Below are 23,534 nucleotides of genomic sequence, written 5' to 3'. Positions count from 1 at the left end.
ACTGTCTTGGCTCCCAATATGAACGTTACGACCCGGAATCAAAGTTGTTTTTACGATTAAAATGCGAATGATAAGAACTTGCGTGAGTTTTGCAAGTGTGAATAATTTCCGGTGGTCATGGTTTTCCCGTATAGCGTGAATGGAGCCTGAGATATGGTTTCCTCATTCTCATTCATGATATTTAATACGTATACGGTACGGCATAAACAGCCAGAAAACCGATGCAAAGGAACTAGAATTTTAAGTTGCCATTTGCAAGCATTTTACATACAAAATGTGACAGTTACGAACAAAATGATGCCGTCATTTAATTGGATAGTTTCCTGGGTAAAAGATTGTACAACAAGAGCATAAAACAAGCCATTTTATCCATGACGTTCATATAGCCACCCGAGATGGTACGGCGAGTATCAAAAATACACGCTGTATACCGTATATGCTGAATACGTATGTGTTCCATTGACATCCAATGCCTTTTTAATTTATATATACCATTGGGCAGAAAGTATAGTTTTCCTCTCCGATGTTAGATATTGATTTGCCTCACTTTCCAAATATGAGAGATGAAAACTGCATTTCCTTAATAGCATAATAAAATAAATAAATATCATGGGACACCTGACACCAATTGGTGACCACCTGGTCCCAAACTAAGCAAAGCTTGTACTACGGATACAAGGCAACGGATAAACATACTTACATAGATAAAGATATACATACTTAAATACATATTAAACATCCAAGATCCGAGAACATATATTAATCGATCGTAGTCATTCATTTGAACGTAATTTCTCTATCAGTTCCTGAGAAAGTGATTTTAACAAACAGACACACGGAAAACAAACTGATTCTGTGAGTATTTTGCTTTTTTACGTTTGAAATATTATAGAACCTTATAAAGTAGGCATACTGCGAGACACCACAAGGAAATAAAGGGTTAAAAATAATTATTTGTTGCAACGAAAGAACTTCCAATAAAAAGCTGAATGAAATCGATTGGGAAGCGTGATAAAATACTTTACACGTCCCCAGCGGGGAACAACACGAATGTCTTCTGTCGTGACTTCACCTCTGGAAATCTTCACGGTTTGTTCTGACTGACATTAAAACGCTTTATTTCTTAAAACCATTAAACATTGATTTACATTTTAAATGCTGGGAAAGATAGGTTTCCATTTACTTATCGCAGTGTCTATACAGTGGTTTAAAGAATTGTTCAGCGATTTCTGATTTCACGATGACTGCGATAAGTTGTATGAATGTCATTTTCCCTAAACAAATGAGCAACGTGGAGTTATTACGTTCATGTTTTCTAAGAATTGTTTGGAATTCCACCGTCTGCTTACGCAGAATCAGCCTGAGGTAGCGGTATTAGATCAGGCGGCACGTTTGCCTCCCTGTATCTTGCGATAGTGAACGCAAACAGTTGCGGATACCCTTAAAACGTCCCCAATAACTCAAATGACATTGCCTCAACTGTCAATGCTTAAAAACCTTTTTTAAACAAGTTTCCGTTAGTAGAATCGAGAGTTCCGCGTAAGGCATGGCATGGCCTTGGTGTTGTTGACCAAATGTTTTTTCTTGTCGTGTAGACATACAGATAACGCAGTCATTGTGTCACCTTATCAAAGCCACCAGTGATGATGTGGTAGCATCAATTTTGCTGATATTCATTTCAGCGAGCATATATACATTATATTACTAGTTGTAAATTACATCTCAGCCTTATCTAAGATTAAATAAGTCCGAAAATTTTGAAAAGTCCCTCATCCTTTCTTGTGAACCTAAAATGAAACATTTGTTCTAAAAAACAGAAAAATAAAGAAACCTGCCAGTTGGTATAATAATGATGTAAGCACTTAACGGACGTGTCATAAACGTTCAAATATACTTATTGAAGTATCCATTTATGATTACCACAGTGACATTATTGAGAGAATGTTTTATGGAGCTCCAAATGGACTCCGGACAGTGGCATGCCATGTTCGGACACGCATGTGTGCTCACACACTCGCTCACGGGATAGGCTTAACGGAGGACGCAATTATGTTGATTAAATGAAACCAGTTCTCGAGCGCTCTGCTGCCGGTGCTGGGGTATCGATGTTGAAGACATTCTACACTTCTCGCGTAACTCTGATTTAGTCGATATCAAATACAACAATATTTATTAAAGCCACAAAAGGCGGTTGAGCTGTCTCGGATCGCTTGGTAGCTGACGTTGGGTTCTCTTCTTACTTGAGTCAGGATACTCGTTTTACTGCTAATGTTTGATTACGAAGAACACTTGGATCGGGTAGATTATACATATACATGTAAACTTTCTTACAAAGATTTATGTATTGCATGTAACTTGAAGACAATCTGTACCATGTGACATGTTCCCGTCCAGTGGTACATAGGTATGACCACTCAAAAGTCCCCGTGAGTTTCAGTGGTTCAGTCAGCAACAAAGATCAGAACAGCCAAAGTGCAAAAATATGTATACGCGACCTTAATGTTCAGGCAATAAAGTCCTGTAATACATATTTTTGGCACTTCAAACGTATGTAGGTATATTTTTGTTGCTGACTGTACATATGTCTACCAAGTACCGTCTATCGAAATCACATTATCTCCATTACAATAAGAGTTTTTATCTTATATATATGAGATTAGTGAGTTAATCAGAAATGTTTGCCTAATGAATGTCTGTGCACTCGATCTAGGTATTTCATGCGGTGACGGCAGTCTTGTTAGTACATACATCTGCGTACAACAGACAGCACTCTAGACATTGTACTTATCTACATACATAGACAGTGCAAGTTGTTATTGCCATGGCATGACAGCCACTGCGCTATTCTAGATCATGATTATAAGTACCTATCCACCTAAGGAATGAACCATGAAAAGAACGAAAATTAAATAAGACGAGTTATAGCTATAGTGCATCAATTACCTAGCAAACCCGGTGGAACAATTACCTATTTTTAAACGATTTCAAAAAAGGAGGAGGTTCTACGTTCCAATGATTGTATTTTTTTTATATATGTTCACCGATTACTCAGTCAATTGTGGACCGATTTTCAAAAATATTTTTTTGGCTTGTTTGGGCTAAAGCTCATTGGACAGGTCCACTAATATGAAATACTATTAATTAATAGCAAAAGAAAGAATACGAAACTAAGAAATAAACGGTAACGGCAAAAACACTAAGCGGTCGCTTCAAAGAGATATAAATACTTATGGCGCCGGCCGCGACAACGTACGGATCTCCTCATCTTGACAGCCTATCTTTCAGTGAGGCGGGCTATGGGTACTCTGGTCTCTCCGACAGAATTGTGAAAAACATCTTTAACGGAAACCAGAGTGCCTTGTCGATAATATTTTATGCAGAACTTTACGTTTCGCCTTTGATCCTGTGTTCTCGCTAAGTCAATTTACGATCAAATAATCACCATTCCAAGACTGTGATGTTTCCGAGATTGACACTAATATTTTAACACCCTTTTTTCTACAACTTTTTTACGGAGACATTATCTTTAATTTGTACGAATTCATTGCTTTCCAAAATCGACGCGATACTTTAAGATTTGCAAACCAAATTATCTATATTTTATTGTAGCTTATCCACAATTGATTCGTGTTCATTCTGTTCATTAAGTAAGTAAATGAAACTTCAGTCTTTGTTATAATGGTGGCCCGTGCTTTAATATTAGCGTCTCAGCGCGTTTGATTGCGTTCGCTCGAGCGGGCGGATGTCGCCTCTAAAATAACAATCTACCCATTTGCAAGCGCTAACCGACCACTTCCAGTGAGAGCTCCGATAAGTATAAGATAGAATTTTGAGTTTTAAGTAGCGTAGCTCTTCAAATATTTAAGAAAAACGAGTGAAATGAGCTGTAATTGTATCTTATAGGATAGTAATTACTCGATTGATCTTATGCGATAGCTTCCTTTCGGGCGGCCATCCGTCCGCAACGGTCGGATAATAATTATTTATCTGTAGTGTAATATTCTCGATGTGCTGGGTGGGCGTCGAGAACGTGGATATTTCGGGCCATTATCACGCACCCACGCCTCGCTATTGGCAGAAAAATGTTACAAAAATACAACGTCGCAATTCAAAGTCTCTCATGCACGGGGTCAGCTGCAACTGACATTGATACCGGCTTGTAGTATGATGTGAAAGCGGTAAAGTTCAAAATGTTAGAAAACAATCTTTGAGTTCAAAGTATGGGATATCAATTTAATTAATTATATCTGTTCTGGCATAAAGCAGAATAAAAAGACATCAAAACATTTTTATAGGTTCTTAAAATATATATAGTTTAATTTACTTAGGAACTAATATAGATCTGTTACCGTCTTGTAGATCTCCTTTATCATTTGCCTTATCAGTATTCATTATCCATTTTACTGAGAACCGAGAGACAGTCGTACTAATGGAAGATATCTGTTCCAGACCAATACGTTCTCTGGCCAGTTTCCGGTGGTGGTTTACAAAAAAATATGATATAAACTCGTTGTCCAAAGCGGCCAAACGAACCGGCCAGCCGAGATACTTGCTACGATTAAAAATCGTTACAACTTCCGTTCGGGTCCGAGGCGAGTGGAGGCCCAGATAAAAAAGATAAATAAGAAAAATAACATAAAGATCGATACGGTGGAACGGTGCTACCTGTTTTTTCACCGCGCTGCTTAGTGCCTGCGGGCAGCGCCGGCTTGCTCCATCTTACTTTATTAGTTTGTATAGTATACGTAGGTAGACGTGGGCATAGCAACAAAACAGCCCAGTACGCGGGCTTTAGCGCCCATATACGAGTAGTCATTGATTACAATGTAAACTAATAATTTTCTCACGAATACGTGAGCTCACAACATATTTGAATAAAATAAAAAACAATAAAGAACATTATTTAAAACTTGAATTATTCAAACTATTTTCCTTGATTAGTAGGTAAACTCAAATATACTTTCTAAGAACCAGATAATTTTAACAATTCCTTCCTTGTTTTTTTAGCATTAGAAAGAAGGTAAGCGATCTTGACGTGTCTTTTTATTGAAAAATACTTTTGAAAAATAAATCACAGCAAATATGTAACAATTAGCAAGGACGTATGATCATTTACATGATTTTGGTATCATAGTAATACTTAGGTACTGATTTTTAGGGTTCCAGAGTCAAAATGGCAAAAACGGTACCCTTATAGTTTCGCCATGTCTGTCTGTCTGTTTGTCCGTCCGCGGCTTTGCTCAGGGACTATCAATGCTAGAAAGCTGTAATTTTGCAAGAATATATAAATGTAAACTATGCCGACAAAATGGTACAATGAAAAATTCAAAAAAATATTTTTTTAGAGTACCGCCCATAGACGTACAGTGGGGGTGTTTTTTTATGTTATCCAATCTTGTAGTGTGGGATATTGTTGGATAGGTCTTTTAGAACCATTAGAGGGTTGCTAAAATGATTTTCCGATTCAATTATTTCTTTGCAAAATATTCAACTTTAAAGGGCAAATTTTCATTAAAATTTAGCGCCCCCCCCGCCTCTAAAATCTAAGCCGGTGGGTAGAAAAATTTGAAAAAATTCAGGATGATAGTAAGTATATCAAACTTTCAAGGAAAACTATAACGACTAAGTTTGCTTGAGAATTATTAGTAGCTTTACTCTTAAATAGCAGCCTAAAGTATAAAATATACCTAAACTTGGAAGATTCCATATAAAAATACGAAATCCTTTAAAAATATGACTTTATTTTTTCGTAATGGCTACGAAACCCTATTTTGGGCGTGTCCGACACGCTCTTGGCCGGTTTTTAAAAAGTTTTTCAAATAAAAAGACTGGTCAACATTGTTTACCCTTTTTCTAAAAAAAAAAATAAGTGTACATGAGAACTATTAAATCACCTACCCATTACCAATGTCACTGTGCCATTACGCTTATTTCTATATCACCTTTAATCGAATTCCCCAGTTTATCTGTACATCTGACATATTGACGTATTTCATCCACCAACCCGAGCACTAGAATTAAAATTATCACCTTTTAAAACCGCACGTATCATAAAAATTCTTCGAAAATTGTTTTAAAATAAAATGGACATCGTAATGACCGATTCTTTGGAAGATTTATAATGGTAAATAATAGCGCCGCTGGAATGAATTAACATCACATGATGTCACGTATCCGGCTGCTGCCACTAGGCGGACTATAAATCGAACGGGTCAAATATTTTACTTGCTGCAACCGGTAATAGAACATATGTACCTACCTATATTAATAAAAATCGAATAGATGAGATGCACTATTTCATGAGCAGTGCTAACGTAATTAAAAATATTAGAACGCTCTTGTCGAAAGGTGCTTCGCGGGGTTACCATTTTCGTAGTCAAAATACCGACAAGTTTATTAAGCATCTGTTTATATTTATATTATGACTACAAATTGTCAATTTTCCGAAAAATTTCCTCTAAGTACTTGTGGCGTGATACCTTACTTCTCGTTACTGGTTAGATGATTCCAGATTAATAGAACCTACCCTATTTGGATTTGATGACTTGATCCTGACAGGGTGTTTTATAGACCTTCAGATCAGAAGAACAACGAAGTGAGCCTAAAAGGGGAACTGTTCCATTTTTATTGCGTAGCGGAATCCTAAATATGTAATGTATGTATAACACTATTACTACAGGTATATTAATTAAAAGTTACCGGTACATCTTGCTCCGCCTATAAACAAATGATATATCGTAGGCAATTTCCTCTAGATATGTCACGATAACTGCGTACAAATTTAAACTAATAGCTTGACTTGAGTTCGAAATGGCAGATATATGAGGCGAAATTCTGACAAATGGTAACCCTGTGCTTGTGCCGATTCGGGGCGCGGGTGCAGGGGCGCGACGCGGGCGCAGAGCAGGCATATCAAGTCTGGTAACTATGCGGCGTAACTCCGGTAGCGGCGCAACAGGTCTACGGCATCGGGAGGGGGGGGGGGAATGCGCGCGGGGCGGTAGGAAATCCTTTACGCACGCACAAACACATCCAAACCGCGCTAGTGTGAGCCATCCGGTTTTCTTTACATGTGCGCTCTCCGTAATGATAGCGTGCGCTTGTGTTTGTGTCTGTTGAGTCGATCGATCAATGAGCTCGACATCGACTCCAACTCTTGCCTGCATGCAACTCATTGATTAACGTTATGAACGTGGAATTGTTTATTCATTCATGATGAATATTTTTATTTGAAATCAACGTTTTTGTTGTCCTTATTCTACAAGTTGACCTTCGTGAGGCAACCGTCACGCGCATGTATTTATTCACTCTAATCTGAGCAAGATACGGACACGCAGACACCGCTCCGATTAGCTATTCGTATCTAGTTTAGGATAGCCATTCTAAAAAAGTAACATTCTAAAATGCCATTTTATTAGTACAATTTAGATCACGTATTCCAAGCTAATCGCTATAATGACTGAGTTCTAAAAGTAGGTAATTTTTATAAAGGGTTATTGAAAATGAAAAGAATAAAAAAATTGTATTGATTAGAGAGAGAGATAAGTGATTGGACTTTAGCTACCAAAAAAAAATCATGTTGGCTCTACATTTCATACACACATACATTTTTCGCTGTGCATTTCATCCTTTCCTTATTTTTTTACTTTTAACCCCTCGTTATGTCCTGACACAAATATGATGTGCCAAATTTAAGGCTACCTTTTTGTATTCTTTTTTAAGTCAGCAGAATTTGTGTTTATTAAGACAGCTATTGTGACTAGAATTCAGTACTTTTTTAGTTCCAACATACGAGGGGTTAAGGGACTAGGAAAAATTTATAGGAAAAGAAAAAAAATTGAAGGGTATAGATGGAAATTCTAGTTAGTTCTAACGTACGTCGTCGTGAAAGTCGGTATACCTAATCTGTTTGATCCCACGCATAGAAATAATATACCCTAACCGCTAGCTACCCAATTACAATATATCAATAATCAAGATTTCAATAAGTAGTTGTGTCAATCGAATCTAGTACTTAATATTGAAAAAGTGAGAAAAGCGAAGAAGCTAATATTAGTTTTTCTTTTGCAGGAAAGAAGACATCAACATTTTGTCATACCCCACATACAATGTAGGTGAGTACCAAGACGACAACTAAGTATCATCAAACATTTCTCGGCTAGAACAACAAAGGGCCAACAAGGGTCCAAGGGGATACAGCCAAAGGTTTTGAATTATTATCAATTAAGCTTTCACGTGATGCTCGGACGGCAATGACATGTGACAAAGCAGCAATATCGCCAGAGTAGAATGCAATGTTTCTGGCTGGAATAGCAGAACTAAATACTTTAAACTGCCTCAAACCAATTCAAGTTACACAAAGCCGCTTGGAAGCCCACACTGTCATTGCTTGCCATGTGTCTCCGGCAGGTGTGGGCAGGGCTGGGACTACGGTGGGCTCGGAATTCGCGGCGACGCGCGCAGGCGTCGCGTGGGCGACTCGTTCGCCCACGACGCCGCACCTAGCCGACGACGGCGTAAATCACTTCGTCTCCATGCAATGTTGATGGTTGGATTGTACCAGTTGGAGCAGACGTGCGAAATTGCACTGATAATAGTGTCGAATTTATATTGCTGAGGTGCATGTAAAGGCCGGATGATGTACTCGTACAATATAAGGGATTATACCTTGGATTTTAGGTTTATTTGTATTTGTGAGTTGTTATAGTAGCATATGGCATCTTTGGACATTAGGTATATGTATGTATATAAATAATTCTGCAAAGCGTGCAAAGTGAGATTAAGTTTGCTTTTAAAAAAGTAATATGCTTAACTTGTATTTCTGTTACGATCAGTTAAGATGTGTATTATTGCAATACTTTTTAAAAATCGTTTTCACAAAGATATTATTAAGACTTACCAAAGTTCAGCCACTAAGTATATTCAGATATTAACATCCTCAGTCGGAGTCGGAGGTGACAGTAATTAATTACAGATTAGGACTAAAGAAAAGGTAGGGACCTCAAGAAAATAATTACGTTCCTAGTTTAACCGCACATCCATAAGGAACTTTTGGTTAAAGTAGGCTTTAAGAAAAAGAAAGAAAGATAGATTTATTTTGGTTCCATGAGTACCACCACCTTAGAGTAAGTCCTTTAGCTCCTGGCATCCAACATTCATCGACAGTATCATATCAAATCCGATATTCACCATGTGAACGTAAGAAGATCAAGACAAGAATAACAGTAATTCATTCCCATGCTAATGCTACAACTCTAGACGAAGTGATAAATTAAAAAAAGAAAAATCAGCAGAACGATAGCAAAATTCACTGAAAATCATAAATATTGCAGATGAGGTAATTGCGCTGTTAAACTTTCTCAGAAAATAGTGAATGTGGGAAAAGAGCGAAGGATTGTTCTCGCGGAATGAATTTGTGAGGATAAGAGTTGCGTGCTGCGATATTAACCTATTATCATATTGGCTGATTGGTTTTAATGGCGCCTCTGACTCGTCTGGGCTAAACAAATTATGGCTTTCAAACTCAGACTTGCAAGAAATTTGAGCCAGTTTTGATGGGAAGATTCCCTGTGATTTCGTGATTCATTGGTGGAATCATAATAAAGACGTGGCAAATAAACTTTGCGATTATAATTGTATGTGCAAAAATCCAGTAACAACATATAAAGTTGCTTTAAAATCTGACGCGTCATCGTGATACCATTGGTGACTTGACTTCGGTTAACATCACGCTTAGAATATTTTCTAAAACAATTTAATCACGGAATGTGGGGCTACATCCAACGGTGGCATATTCAGGTTGCATTCAAAACTCCTGATATTTAATTTTATCACCCATTCCATTAACACTATTAATGGTCATCTGCGAGTAAATAAAAAGTTTATAGCTGATTAAACATTAATGAACTACAGAATGATTTATATGGCCTGACGGATACCTATCTAATTACTATAATGGTATGTGGAACTGTTTATTAGAATATCTCCACTTGTTTCATTAATTAGTCAAGCGAAAATTTGCATACTGAGTGGAACGGATTGATTTTTGTTGGCCGGAATTATTTAGTCATTTGAATTGTGCCGTTATCAGATTCCTAATTTAACGTTTAAGTAGTCTGGTAAACGTTTTCCGTAATATTGAATGAAATACCTATTAAAAAATATACATAGGTTCTATAATGTGTCATTATGATATGTACTTGTTTTTATAACACATACAGATATGTACTTTGAATTAAAATAGTTTTTTAAATGTAGTAACAGTCTAAGCAGGTATATTTTTTAGCTATCTTTTTTTTTACTTACATTCACAATCTTATCCAACTAAACTATTACTCCAACAGTCCAAATTTGCATTAAAGCAAATAAACGCACCGAACGGCATCGGTTTAAGTGCCGAGTGGCATGCAAGTTACGATGTTTTGAGTCGAGTTATCCACGTGGTAGGGTACCGGCCTGGCAACCGATGCGATGGGCTCGGGCCGCGGGCCGCGGGCCGCGGCGGAGACGGCCTCACGGAAGGTCGACCGCCTCTGCGCGTCCACACCTCGCCGTTGCGGCTTGCACGCCCTCCTTCGACCGCTACGTGGAATTTATTTAATCACCAATTTCAACTATTATGGTTACGTTTCGTTTCGAGTCCGGGATAAACTCACAAAAACGTCAGCACACAAGAATGTGCTTTATTACATCAATTGCACGCGCAAAATATTCGCTACTACACACATCCGCCGGCGTTCTGCCTACTAATAATCGCACTGGGTACGGCTAAGGTCACCGGCGATGACTGTGTGTTGTGCCATGAATGGGTCGAACCGAACGCGACAACCGTCCATTCAAAGAGGTCCTCCGCTCTAGCTCTTACGTAACTCCACTTCATATTATTCGATTAATTAAAAATACTTATTGCTGTGGGTATCTGCTAGCACTAGCGGGTCATTTATCTCTTAGTCGTTATATAAGTGTGTACAACCAAACAAATACCTACGCTCCGCGTATCAGTTCCTACGTAACTAGGTAGGTATTCATATTTTTTTTAGAGAATTGTTGATTTGTCTCTTAACTAATTCTTTCTTTTTTTGGTGTTCATGATATAAATTCGTTGAATATGTTTAATAAGAAATATATAAATTAAACCAATCCTTTATTATAAACAACAACGTTTTCCTCAAAGCAATAATTAAATTCAATGAATTGAATATTGTATTTTGGGTTCGATATCCCAAGTGGTCTTTTGTAAGTAGGAGAAATTGATTTTTTGCGTAGGTAGTATTCTCTGCGTTCTTACCCAGATAAACTAATTAATCTGATACGATACGCATGTATGTACAAAAGTAGGTATATAATTCACGGCCCTGTTGTGTACGGAGCTCATTCATGTTTCCTTTATCATCGGTACAGTAAACATCCGGTATTATTTTTCATCATAGGCACTTCTGGTGCCACAGTACAATTATCAAACGATTTGAGTATATATGATAGTAAATTTAGACAAACAGCTCTCTTAAACGAACTGTTTATCAACCCTCAAACTCGCGAAAGATAATTAATGTTCAAAACAATACTATTTATCATCTCTGTGTAAATAGACAATTTATTTCGTAATATAGATATAAATGAAGCGAGCGATGTTCGTTTTATTAGGGTTCCGTAGCCAAATGGCAAAAAACGAAACCCTTTTGCCTGTCTGTCTGTCCGTCCGTATGTCACAGCCAGCCACTTTTTCCGAAACTATAAGAACTATAATGTTGAAACTTGGTAAATAGATGTATTCTGTGAACCGCATTAAGATTTTCACACAAAAATAGAAAAAAAAAACAATAAATTTTGGGGGTTCCCCATACTTAGAACTGAAACTCAAAAATTTTTTTTCATCAAATCCATACGTGTATCTATGGATATGGATATGGGTATCTATGGATAGGTCTTCAAAATTGATATTGAGTTGAGGTTTATATTTTTTTTTTCTAAACTGAATATTTTGTGCGAGAGACACTTCCAAAGTGGTAAAATGTGTGTTCACCCCCTGTAACTTCTAAAATAAGAGAATGATAAAACTAAAAAAAATATATGATGTACATTACCATGCAAACTAAAAAGCCGTGGTGGCCTAGTGGTTTGACCTATCGCCTCTCAAGCAGAGGGTCGTGGGTTCAAACCCCGGCTCGCACCTCTGAGTTTTTCGAAATTCATGTGCGGAATTACATTTGAAATTTACCACGAGCTTTGCGGTGAAGGAAAACATCGTGAGGAAACCTGCACAAATCTGCGAAGCAATTCAATGGTCTGTGTGAAGTTCCCAATCCGCACTGGGCCCGCGTGGGAACTATGGCCCAAGCCCTCTTGTTCTGAGAGGAGGCCTGTGCCCAGCAGTGGGACGTATATAGGCTGGGATGATGGGATGATGACCATGCAAACTTCCACCGAAAATTGGTTTGAACGAGATCCAGTCAGTCGTTTTTTTTAATACGTCATAAATCGTAAAGTAAAGGAAACTTTTATATTATGTTCCTTGCTGCTACGGAACCCTTCATGGGCGAGTCCGACTTGCACTTCGCCGCTTTTTTTATTGTGTTAACAGTTACGTATAGTGGGAAATCATTCGGATATTTGTTTGAATTATTAAGGTTATTTACTTACAACTTCCTTGAAGATCATTTTGATAATGCTCGAATTGCAGGGAGCGTTGCAGTAAAGTACATCGACCTTTCTCACTGGATATCTCTAAAATAATTAGGTACTTACTTATTCACTTTTCGTTTCAATATGCATTACAAGTCTGGCATTAGCAAAATTAATATTAAAATGGTGTCTTAACTTCATTGATCCCTCGCTCTTTCTAAAATTCGGTAAGCATCTACCTTTAGGAAATAATAGTCGCACGTCAATTCAAAATAATACTTTATTTAATTTAAGAATGAAACATTAAATGTGGTCGAAATATAAATTTCGTAGAGGTGTATTAAAGTTTTAAAACCGATAGGATCGACTTTAAATGGATAGGTGCAGGCGATAGCGGATGGAAAGTGCGTCGCTTCCGTTTTGGGCCGTGGCACCGCCTTCGCCTCCAGAATAACAAATGAAACCTGATTTCTATCGAGTGGGCAGTGATTATAACGCCAACATCGACACGAGAAAGAACTCTTCTTCGTACAGTAATTGAGTAGCTGTAAAAACTATGCAGGGAGTCTCTGACCATGGGGTTTTAAATTCAGGGTTCGATTCTAGTCCGATCTGAGTTACTTTTTAAAAACATGGCTACTGTTAATTTCGTTTTTTTCATATGTATGTATGTGACACAATACTACTCGTAAATTTACGGCACATTGATAAATGTTTATCGGATGTCAAATAAATGACAAAAATTATTTCAAAGCCCCCGTACCAAGAGACAGCGATAACACCGCCATGTCTGATACACTGATTTAACAATTGAACTTTGAGGGCCAATAAATGATCTAAATTTAAGTTTTTTGAAAATGTTAAAACAAAAGTAGTAGTTTCGTGAGTAGAATCGAACCTTGAATTTAAAGCGCTATGTTCAGAGACATCCTGTATAGACCTCTAATCAAACCGTGAAAAACTTCCAAATGGTCGATTCGCAACTTGAATGCTTTTGTATTAAAAGCCCTTGTTTTTTTTTTCGGCCCGAGTTTGCTTTTATTGAAGGGTTAAAATGCATCTAACTGGCTTAGCAAAGTGCCTGGTTGGAAGTCGCATGATGTTAAGTTTTGAGAAATGTCATGATTTCGAGAAACTATCAGCTTAATCATTTCCATGAAAGACACAATGTCGTAGCATAAGTACAAAGTGAGTTGGTGTCATTTTCACTTACCATTTAGGCCACCATTGTCGTTTCCATTGTTCATGTCCGGCGTCAAGTTACGATCAACTTCAGCAATTCAATCAGATGCTTGGAAGTTTGTAACTTGAAAATGAAACTGCATTGAAAAGTAAACATAATATAATAAAGATGAAGTACATGAACATAGATGGTGAACATGAAGTATTACCTAAATAGTTTTATCAACTGAATTCATTGTTCCTCAATATTCCGCAATGTAACGCACTCACATGCAAGTTCTAAATGGGGCTTTTATCGGAAACGGGACTATTGCTTTTTGGCAAATAATAAATAAATAAATAATAAATATCATGGGACACTTGACACCCATTGACCTAGTCCCAAACTAAGCAAAGCTTGTGCTATGGATACTAGGCAACGGTTAAACGTACATATAGATAAATACATACTTAAATAGATATTAAACATGAGAGAACAAACATTCGTGTTATTCACACAAATATCTGCCCCGGCCGGGAATCGAACCCGGGACCTCAAGCTTCGTAGTCAGGTTCTTCAACCACTTGGCCATCCGGTCGTCTAAATTAAAATTGAAAAGGTATATTTTTAGTCGAGATTTTTATAGGGAAAATACGCGTGTATACTATTCGTAAATACGTCAAAATCTTAATATTTCAGCATGAATAATTACATCATCATGTCAGCCGAAAGACGTCCACTGCTGGACATAGGCCTCCCCAAGGCTCTCCACTCAGACTCTTGTGCTTTCCGCATCCACCGCGATCCCGCGATCTTAACCAGGTCGTCGCTCCATCTTGTTGGAGGCCTACCGACAGCTCGTCTCCCGGTCCGTGGGCGAAACTTTTGACCCCATCGGCCATCAGTCCTGCGAGCAATGTGCCCCGCCCACTGCCACTTTTTCCCGCAATTCTTCGGGCTATGTCGGTATCCTTATTTACATAGATGATAACATTTTGTTGGGTTATTTTACTGAATGTGTTCGTTGATAAAGTAGACTGTTTTTACCAGTAATCATAAACCGGAGTAAGAGATAATGCTTCACCAGATCCTGTGATCTCGTACGTTATTTTCGTAAACTACCTACTTCCTCTGGTACGATAGCGATAGTGATGTGATGACTGACCATCGTAGTCAAAACAGAAAAGACAGGGTACATCGTGCCACTTTACCGCCGATTAATGGAACATTGCTCCCATTACGGTATTATTTAAATAAAAATGTGTACACACTCGAATGTTGAAAATGTTAACAACTTCTTGCATTTAGTTCTGTAAAAAAAAAGTTACTTTCAAAATTATCAGCACAATGCCCATCAGATACACATCACAAGGATCAATAATGATGAATAATGATATGTAAAACTAAATTAGATAGCTCTTTAAAAAGTCAGTTAATTATAAATCAAAACTATAATAAAACTACCTCAGACATGTCGGACATACATACGAGTAGATACCTCATTCTGTATTTAATCATGCAGGTATCCTGTTTTAAGATGTAAATCCGAAACCCATTTTTTTCAGATAGGCAGTGAAGTTGTTTGGCAAGTTACTTATTTATTTTGATTAAAATCTTGCAAGGTCCCGCAGGGCTAACTTCCAGACATGTCATGTATACACGATTATTACAAGTAAGTACTCAACATACCTAAATGGGACAGAATTTCAACGAACGCCTGTATGGTCTGTTATGTGGCGACTGCATTTTAACAATAGAATTTAAACCGAATGGGTATGGTCAGGTAGAGGACTCTTTTTTTGTGGAGATAAAGTGATTCTTTCGTTCCATTCACGGTTGCAGCGACGGCCGAGCCCTTTGTTCTAGCTCCGTGAATACATAACTTATTTTCTACGAAAGTTTTCCCATCGGCTGCTTAGTCTATTCAAATTACTGCACTAATATTTCCGCTCAAACACCGGAAATTGTACAAATGATGAAACAACCGAAATTGTATTGTATGATGTTACTCCATTCTTTAGAAGACTAGCGTAAGTTCACAAAAAGTACTTGCGCAGATATATATGAGTGAACTATTCATAGCCGGAGTACCTAAAAACTAAAACGCTAAGCCAGTATCTTGTTTTGAATCTCAAGCAGTTGTACCTGATTAGTTTTTCCTTATGTTAGAAATCAGCTAACAATTTGCTCGGACACATAGTTGAATAACTTGAATGAAATTGAGTCGCATGTGGGAAGTTTGATGTCCAAATCAGTATCGAAGTGTCGGGTGAGTGGTAATGGATTGTGTGACAGACGCGGTGCGGCGTGGCGTTATCGCACGTCCTTGACACAGAGACGGCTCGCGTGCACAAACGCCTCATTGTCGCTGCAACCTTGCAAAAATTACCGCCGCGATAACAGCAGCCGTCGTCGGCGACGTCTACGCCCCTCGCCCGCTACGCACCGAAATATACAAGTGAATGGAAACCGTGCTACTTATGTGTATATCGTACGTGCTAACTATGCCAATTGTGCCCGCACTTTACTATAGAGTGGACAGACATTAACAGAGCAACGTCAGATTAGAAATATGTAGGTTAATTATCTGCATTCGTACGTACGTAGTACTAACAACGATTAAAGTTTTCGGAAACGTTACGAAGTGGCGTACCTACCTACATTCCCTTAAATCGGAAATTATGTAGGTTCTTTAACGGCGTGTGTGCACAGCCTATGCAGGACGAAAGTGGGCGGTATCTCAGTGGCGCGACTCTCGCCGACCGGAAACCCAATTCCCGGATGCGGCTGCGCGGGGGGATCTCGCCGGAAGCTTGGTAAACGAGCACATCCGCTGCCGCCGCCCGCGCCGCAAAATTTGGCACCGCGAGCGCTCGCAGCCCGCTTCCGGCCTCCCCCCCCGAACCCCTAACGCCGCTCGCCCGCGAAAATAGCGGCCAACCGCTCCGTGTACGCGGTTCATTCAGTATGGCCGCCTTCCATTCATAAAAAGGCAAGGCGCGGGCGGCGGCGTGGAGAGAGGCGGAGGGAGCGCGGCCTCTCCCGCCGACCCGCACCCGCGCCCGACGCCAGTGCGGAATGTGCCAGCGAACGGAACGGTCGTTTCGTCGGAGCGTAGCGCTAGCGCTCCCGGTTTTCCATTAAAATGTGTATAAGAATAAGTGCAGTGAACCCGCACGAGTTCGGAACGGTAACAAAAAACGCCGTCATCGAGATCAGGAGTAGAAATCAACGAAGAACTTCACCGAGGAAGTGAGTAGCGGCCATATTGCAGTGATAACCGCGCGGCGGGCGGACGAGAATCGAGGCCGGTGCGTGGGCCGCCCCCCGCCCGCGCCAGGTGCCTGCCGCTCCGAACCGCGCCGGTCTTATGAACCTTCCTGTGGATTTGCGCTACCGAAATTCGGTGGTTCAGCCGTATTTTAGTGTGTCAGTGAATCTTCTGGCGCGGTTTCGGTGCGGTAGGGCTCCGCTCCGTCCGCTCATTGAGCTCCGAGGAGCAGTGTTGTGTGTGAGGCCAGTTGGCCCGAGTGCCCTTGTGAAGCGATGTGTAGGAGATGTGTGACCGTGGAACGTCCGTTTTGTAAGTACATGTACATGGCATTATGACGTGGGACACTCGCCCACGGGAGAGACAGCTCTACGCGGCGAATGAGAGCCAAACCGACACAGTGTTTGAGTAAATCACGTAGTCGCGCGTAGGATGAGATTACATGGAATGCAATGAAATCGAAGTAACATGAATGACGAGGAGCGTCGCCTCGCGTCGCTCGCGCAGCCGTCCGGCCGCCACACGTGCTCTCGGGCTCGAGCGAGAACGTTCCCAACCTCATCTAACATGTTATTACCGATGATTTGCCGTACACTCAGCTACCCAAATGAATTTATAACGTGTATAAATTCTCTACGACTATTCTTGACGAATATAAATTGTGAAGGGTTTTAAAATATTACTACAATTTCCTGGATATAATGAAACATTACATTGCCGTGAGAATGTAAACAAACTTGCTACTCGTAAGAGTTCATTTATGAATCAGCTGGGCTTGGCCAGCACCAACAAAATGACGTTGGCAATACATTTATAACAACCTTTAATAAGAGCAATCAGTGAGCTAATTCCAGCGATATCTTTAATACAGAGCATAAAATTCGAAATAATGTCGCCGATAAAAAGTAATGTAAACAATATAAGCTATCATTGCTGTTAATATCTTGTAACGAAGTTTGCCGATAGCAGTTACATTTAGACACAAAACAAATACACATATTGCTGTGTTAAAGTGGTTCCAATAATAATACTTGATTAGTGGTGTTCAAATCATAAAAGCAGTGTTTGGCGGAAGTTAGAAATATAACCCAAATATGGATCCCAGAAAACTCTCGATTCCATCCAAAAGGGTGGGAGATAAGAAGCGCTCAATTACTAAAACCAAGAAATCCGGTTTCTAAATAACCGTTCTACACCTAATATGAAGGTCCAGTGCATTCTTTGTACAAGAACGTTAAAGTGAATACTTTCGTTTGAACTGAACTGATGGAATTTACTGAACACTTAACAGCTGATTTAGTTGGTATAAGATAACAATTGATCCCAAACGTAGCTTTCTAAGTTTTTCAGGAAGAATTTCAAGTTAATTCTCTTACACCATTCTCTTCCTTCTTTGACATTGTGCAGATAATGACGTTGGTAAACTGAATAATTTTCAAAACAATTCCTGTTGAGAAGAATTTAAAATCAACTTATTAAATATTTCTTTGGCTTAGAGCTGAATGATCATCAAATACCTAGATTTCTTTAATGAACAACTAGAGAGAAAAACTTGTATTAAGTACACTAGGATACAGAATAGGTTATTGGTTTGTTTAGTTAGATATCCATGGTTATTTTGATATGAATCATGATGAAACAAAACAATGCAGTAATTACATCAAGAATTAGCAGGGCGAGTGCGTTCATTGTTAGTAGGCAGGTACACAAAATCCTGCTACATTATCTCTTACGATTGATTTTTGAGAATATCAATATAATCTTCTATGAAATAATGGATTTCAAATTCAAGATTTCCACTATCATGTTTCGTCAAACGTAAAGGGGATATAAATACGTACTTACCTAATTACAGTTTTCTTAACGCAAATGTATCATGGAATAATTAATTACTGGTTAAGAAAGCCGATATAGCTAGGTAGCTATAAAGTTGTATATTTACTATTCATTTGTAGATTTGTCGTGATAAAATCTAACATCGTGATATTTTACTGATAATACCTATTACCTACATATGTATTTAGCAGAAACTTTTTTTACTTTGAAATAAAAAAAAAACTAAAGGCTGTTGTAGCATAGTAGGTATGTGCCAAATCAAAAAAAAATCTAAATAACTTACGTGATTAGTCAATAACTCACTGCAGTTTTACAACGAGTGGACCAATCAATTATATCTTTTTCTTGATTATGCTTCGAAACTGACCCTAGCAAAAGTATGATTTGCCCACAGCCCGCTTCCTCTATTCTTTTTCTTGATTAGGCTTCAACTGACCCTATCAATAGTATGATCAGCCCACTGCCCGCTTCCTCTATACTTTTTCTTGATTAGGCTTCAACTGACCCTATCAAAAGTATGATCAGCCCACTACCCGCTTCCTCTATTCTTTTTCTTAATTAGGCTTCAAGTGACCCAATCAAAAGTATGATCAGTCCACTGCCCGCTTCCTCTATTCTTTTTCTTGATTAGGCTTTAACTGACCCTATCAAAAGTATGATCAGCCCACTGCCCGCTTCCTCTATTCTTATCTAAACATACCTATACTTATAAGTTCATTAGCTTTTGCCCGCGGCCTCGCCCGCGTGAAATTCGATTATCGCGCGCTGTTCCCTCGGGAACTGTGCATTTTTTTCGGGATAAAAGTAGCCTATGTCACTGCTACCCAAAAACTATCTCTATGCCAAAAATCACGTCGATACGTCGCTCCGTTTCGGCCTGAAAGACGTACAAACATACAAACACACACACTTTCGCATTTATAATATTAGTATGGATTGCATAAGTTCATGTGTATTGGCCTATCCTCTGAAGTTAATCAACAGAAGAATAACCAGCATATTAAAATAATTTGTCGCTTAAATTAATTTCACTCGTAGCGTAGTGTTGTTGGCGTTTATTTGTTTAGCCATGGACTGTGGCCATGGAGTTATCACATTTGTTAACAAATACATACATATACGAGTGAACTTAAATACGGATATGTATCAATTGTTATGCGACACGTGTGTTTCATGGTCATTCTCTATTTTTATCTCCTTGTAATCTGCAGATAAATTCTAAGCTCATTTAGTATTCAACAAAGTTACGTACCTACGACGATTCAATTACTCAATAGTTCATTTTGGAGGTTGGTGTCAAACATTACCCGAATTGACGGACATTGAATATTCTTTTTCAAAAGCACATCATGTCATGATATATATTCACGAAACTCACTGGTGACTAAAATATAAACTAAGTAACAATAACTTGATTGTACGAAGTGAAGACGCACATTTTACTATAAACAGCTGGCCGTAAAGTCCATTATGTTTATGGTTATGGCATCCTAACGGCAAAAACAATTAGCAAACAACTACATTCACGCAATAACTGATACACATACCGTCGTACTTATGTGAAAATTTAGAAAAATAAACTTATTCCAAATAACTATCAATCAGATTATTGTTCCAACATCATTAGTAAAACATGCCTTAAATATGTATGCAAGAAAGTTCAGTATTTTGGACCTAATTTTGCAATGAATGTCAGAAAAACAATCCTAAAAGCACATGCGATAAAGACTGCAAGTAATTTATATTGACGAAGTTTACTACAATGACGAAGCATTTTTCATAACTATATCAATCCAGCTAATTTATCTCGTCTATTGATATTTAATTTTATCGAACTTGGTAAGCTTCAAGTACTATAACCACGTGGTTATCTATAAATAAAGTTGAGTGAGTTACTTATTTCATCGTTAGCCTATGTTAGGATTATGTTTCGTAAGGAATAGTGAACAAATTACACATAATATTTGTATTTTAATTGTTTTACAAACAACATAATTATATAGTATATGTAGATTAAATATGTGTCTCGTTTAAAAAAAATACCGGCCTGGAAGATCGAATGTAGCAGGTTAGTTATATAAAAGAATAGCCCTTCAGTGTTTTTTCTAAATTTCCTCAATATAACACACAACGACACAACTTAAGCTTGCTTTAAGTGTTTTAACACAACTTAATCCGAAATGGTTTTCAGTAAGATAATATTAAAACTTTAAAAGAAGCAGAGCACAACTAGTATTGCCAACATAAAGCTTACATCTCTTCTCCGAACTAGAATTGCTTAAAAAAATTAATAAGTGTAACTAAGTAGGTACGCTTTAAGTTTTTATTTTGAGGTCTAAAATGGCAAATATTGCCGAACATTTCGCGTAGTAAGATTTGCTGATGTTAGGGTTTTCTCGAACTTTTAATGCACCCTGACATTATTGATTACGTAGCAAATCAATAAAATCAAACCTGCTATTAATACCCACGTCATAAGAAGATCGCTAATCCCCATGCCATCACATGTACTCAATTGAATGAATGATTGTATAAACGTGATCTATCTCATATAGATAATATTATTATTTTACAGCATGACTAATAAAAGCATTTCGCTTTTCCGCAGGTGGGGACGATGAGGGAACAGGAAGGCGACGGCCCGGAGAGCCGTTAGCCGGACTCGATGGATGAGTATGGCGGGCCGGCGGCGCCGCCCCGGCCGCCCAAGCCGGCGGCGCGCGTCCACAGGCCGACGGGCGCGCGCCAGCCCACCGTTTCATTGCTGCGGCCACGACCGGAGACTGAGCGAGAGCGCAATGCGTACGTGGAAGCCCCGCGGCGGCCGCACGCCGCCCCGACGGCCGGCCACGCGGCCGCCTCGCAGCCGCTCAAACCGGTGACGACGCAGCCGGCCGCCGCGGCCGACAAGCGGCGCGCCGGCGCCCTGGCGGCCGACTCGATCGTGTGCGAGAGCTGCGGCCGCTGCCGCTGCGAGCAGTGCGCGCGGCCGCGGCCGCTGCCGTCGCGCTGGCTGTGCGGCAGCTGCCTGTGCAGCGCCGAGGCGTGCGTCGACTACGCGTCGTGCATGTGCTGCGTGAAGGCGCTGTTCTACCACTGCGGGAGCGGCGAGGAGGAGGCGGGCGAGCCGTGCGCGTGCGGGCCGCGGCTGGCGTGCGTGGGCGCGCTGGCGGTGCCGCTGCCGTGCCTGTGGCTGTACTGGCCACTGCGCGGCTGCGCGGCGGCCGGTGCGGCGGCGTACGCGCGCTGCCGCCGCTCCGGCTGCCGCTGCCCCGAGCCTCCGCCGCGGCTGTCCAGTATTATCTAGTCCCGCCGTGGGCCGCCGCGCGCTCCGAAGCGCCAGGCGAGGGCGCGCTCGCGTCCGTGTTGTACAAATATTTATTGGCGAGCGGAGTGCTTCGGGCCGCGCGGGAGTGACTCAGTGAGCTGTGTCGGCCGAGTGAGTGCGTGGCGCGGGGAGCAAAGACTGGGCGCGGGCGACGCCGCGACGCCGCCCCGCGCTCGCTGAGTGAACGTCTACGAGTACCTTGTAAATATAGTTGTATAGTGTGAATGTACGTGAACGTGTCGCCCGAACGCCGAAAGTCTCAAATTTTCTTGAGACCGTAACGTGTCATAAGAAAACGTTAACGTTAGTATTTTGGATTCGAAATGAATTCAGAGAAGATTAAGAAATGAGATATAAAACATACTTATTAAGATGTAGATAATTTACCATTTATTTATTAACTGAATTTGTATTTATTTGTAAATAAAACGACAACATTATATTATAAATACGAATGTTTACTACATTATGTTTGTTTTTCTGTTCCTCGTCAATACACTTCTGGAATAATTATTGTTAATAAGTTGTATGTTGTTGACACAACATTCAATCAGACAAGTAGTTACAACATGAATGTGTTACTAGTACATTTTTAAAAGCACATAATAGGTAATGCAATTGATATGCCTACTAAGCAAACAAAGCATTACTATTGCACTTTAAGTGCTTATGATAAAGCACAATAATTACCAAACATCCACAATTCAAGCAATAAGAAGCATAAAAAAACATAAAGGCATTAGGTGTGTCATATAGAAGTTAGCAGTTGCAAGCTGCAACTTGCAGCATCTTAATTTAATTAGGTATCTAATAGAAACCGAAGCAACCAGCCCAGACAATACTAGAAATGAATAATAAAAATCAAAGTGATGGTCACTTAGCATAAGGCAAGTATTATTATTAGAGGAGCCGATCTAAATCAGAAAGTCTTTTATGTAACTACAGCAAATAATTCATGTTAAGTATTGCCACACTTGTACCAAGATTCACTAACATTGCTTGCTTCTCAGTTGCTTTGCAATGTTATCCTTAGTTGAAACAGCCAAGATTTAAAATCAGCCTTCAACCTGCACCCTCTTTCATACATAATTTACAGCACAGCCAACACAATCCACATGACTTATTCACTTGCCTGTGCACAACACTTTGCAAAGCTTGATTTTTTTTGATTCCGATCAAGAATTTAGACGGATGTCTCTCGAGTTACTCATAACGACAAAGCTGAACTTGCTAAAGCCATGAAGAGCCATTTTATTTTTCCTTAATTGGTCCGTTCGGATAGTCCGGGACCATAATCGCCTCGTCATTAGTTCATA

General features: G+C 39.5%; 1 protein-coding gene across 5 annotated transcripts in view; it reads left to right on the top strand.

Moving 5' to 3' along the window:
- Positions 1-22,291, top strand: part of sty (sprouty signaling antagonist) — a 56,055-nt gene extending 33,764 nt beyond the window's left edge. For 3 of the 5 annotated variants that reach the window (XM_074106713.1, XM_074106718.1, XM_074106707.1), the window contains exons 2-3: positions 8,071-8,114; positions 21,499-22,291. In XM_074106713.1, coding sequence (XP_073962814.1) covers positions 21,556-22,197 — 642 coding nt within the window. In that variant the 5' untranslated portion in view covers positions 8,071-8,114; positions 21,499-21,555 and the 3' untranslated portion in view covers positions 22,198-22,291. Of the gene's footprint in view, positions 1-8,070; positions 8,115-16,753; positions 17,036-17,055; positions 17,367-21,498 lie in introns of those variants that run through there. The other 2 variants (XM_074106698.1, XM_074106727.1) reach the window with 2 other exon arrangements.
- The last annotated feature ends 1,243 nt before the right edge of the window (positions 22,292-23,534 follow it).

Source organism: Choristoneura fumiferana, chromosome 2 (assembly GCF_025370935.1).
Source record: "Choristoneura fumiferana chromosome 2, NRCan_CFum_1, whole genome shotgun sequence".
NCBI lineage: Eukaryota > Metazoa > Arthropoda > Insecta > Lepidoptera > Tortricidae > Choristoneura > Choristoneura fumiferana.
Note: the sequence above shows the minus strand (reverse complement) of the source record. Positions and strands in the feature narration are given on the sequence as shown.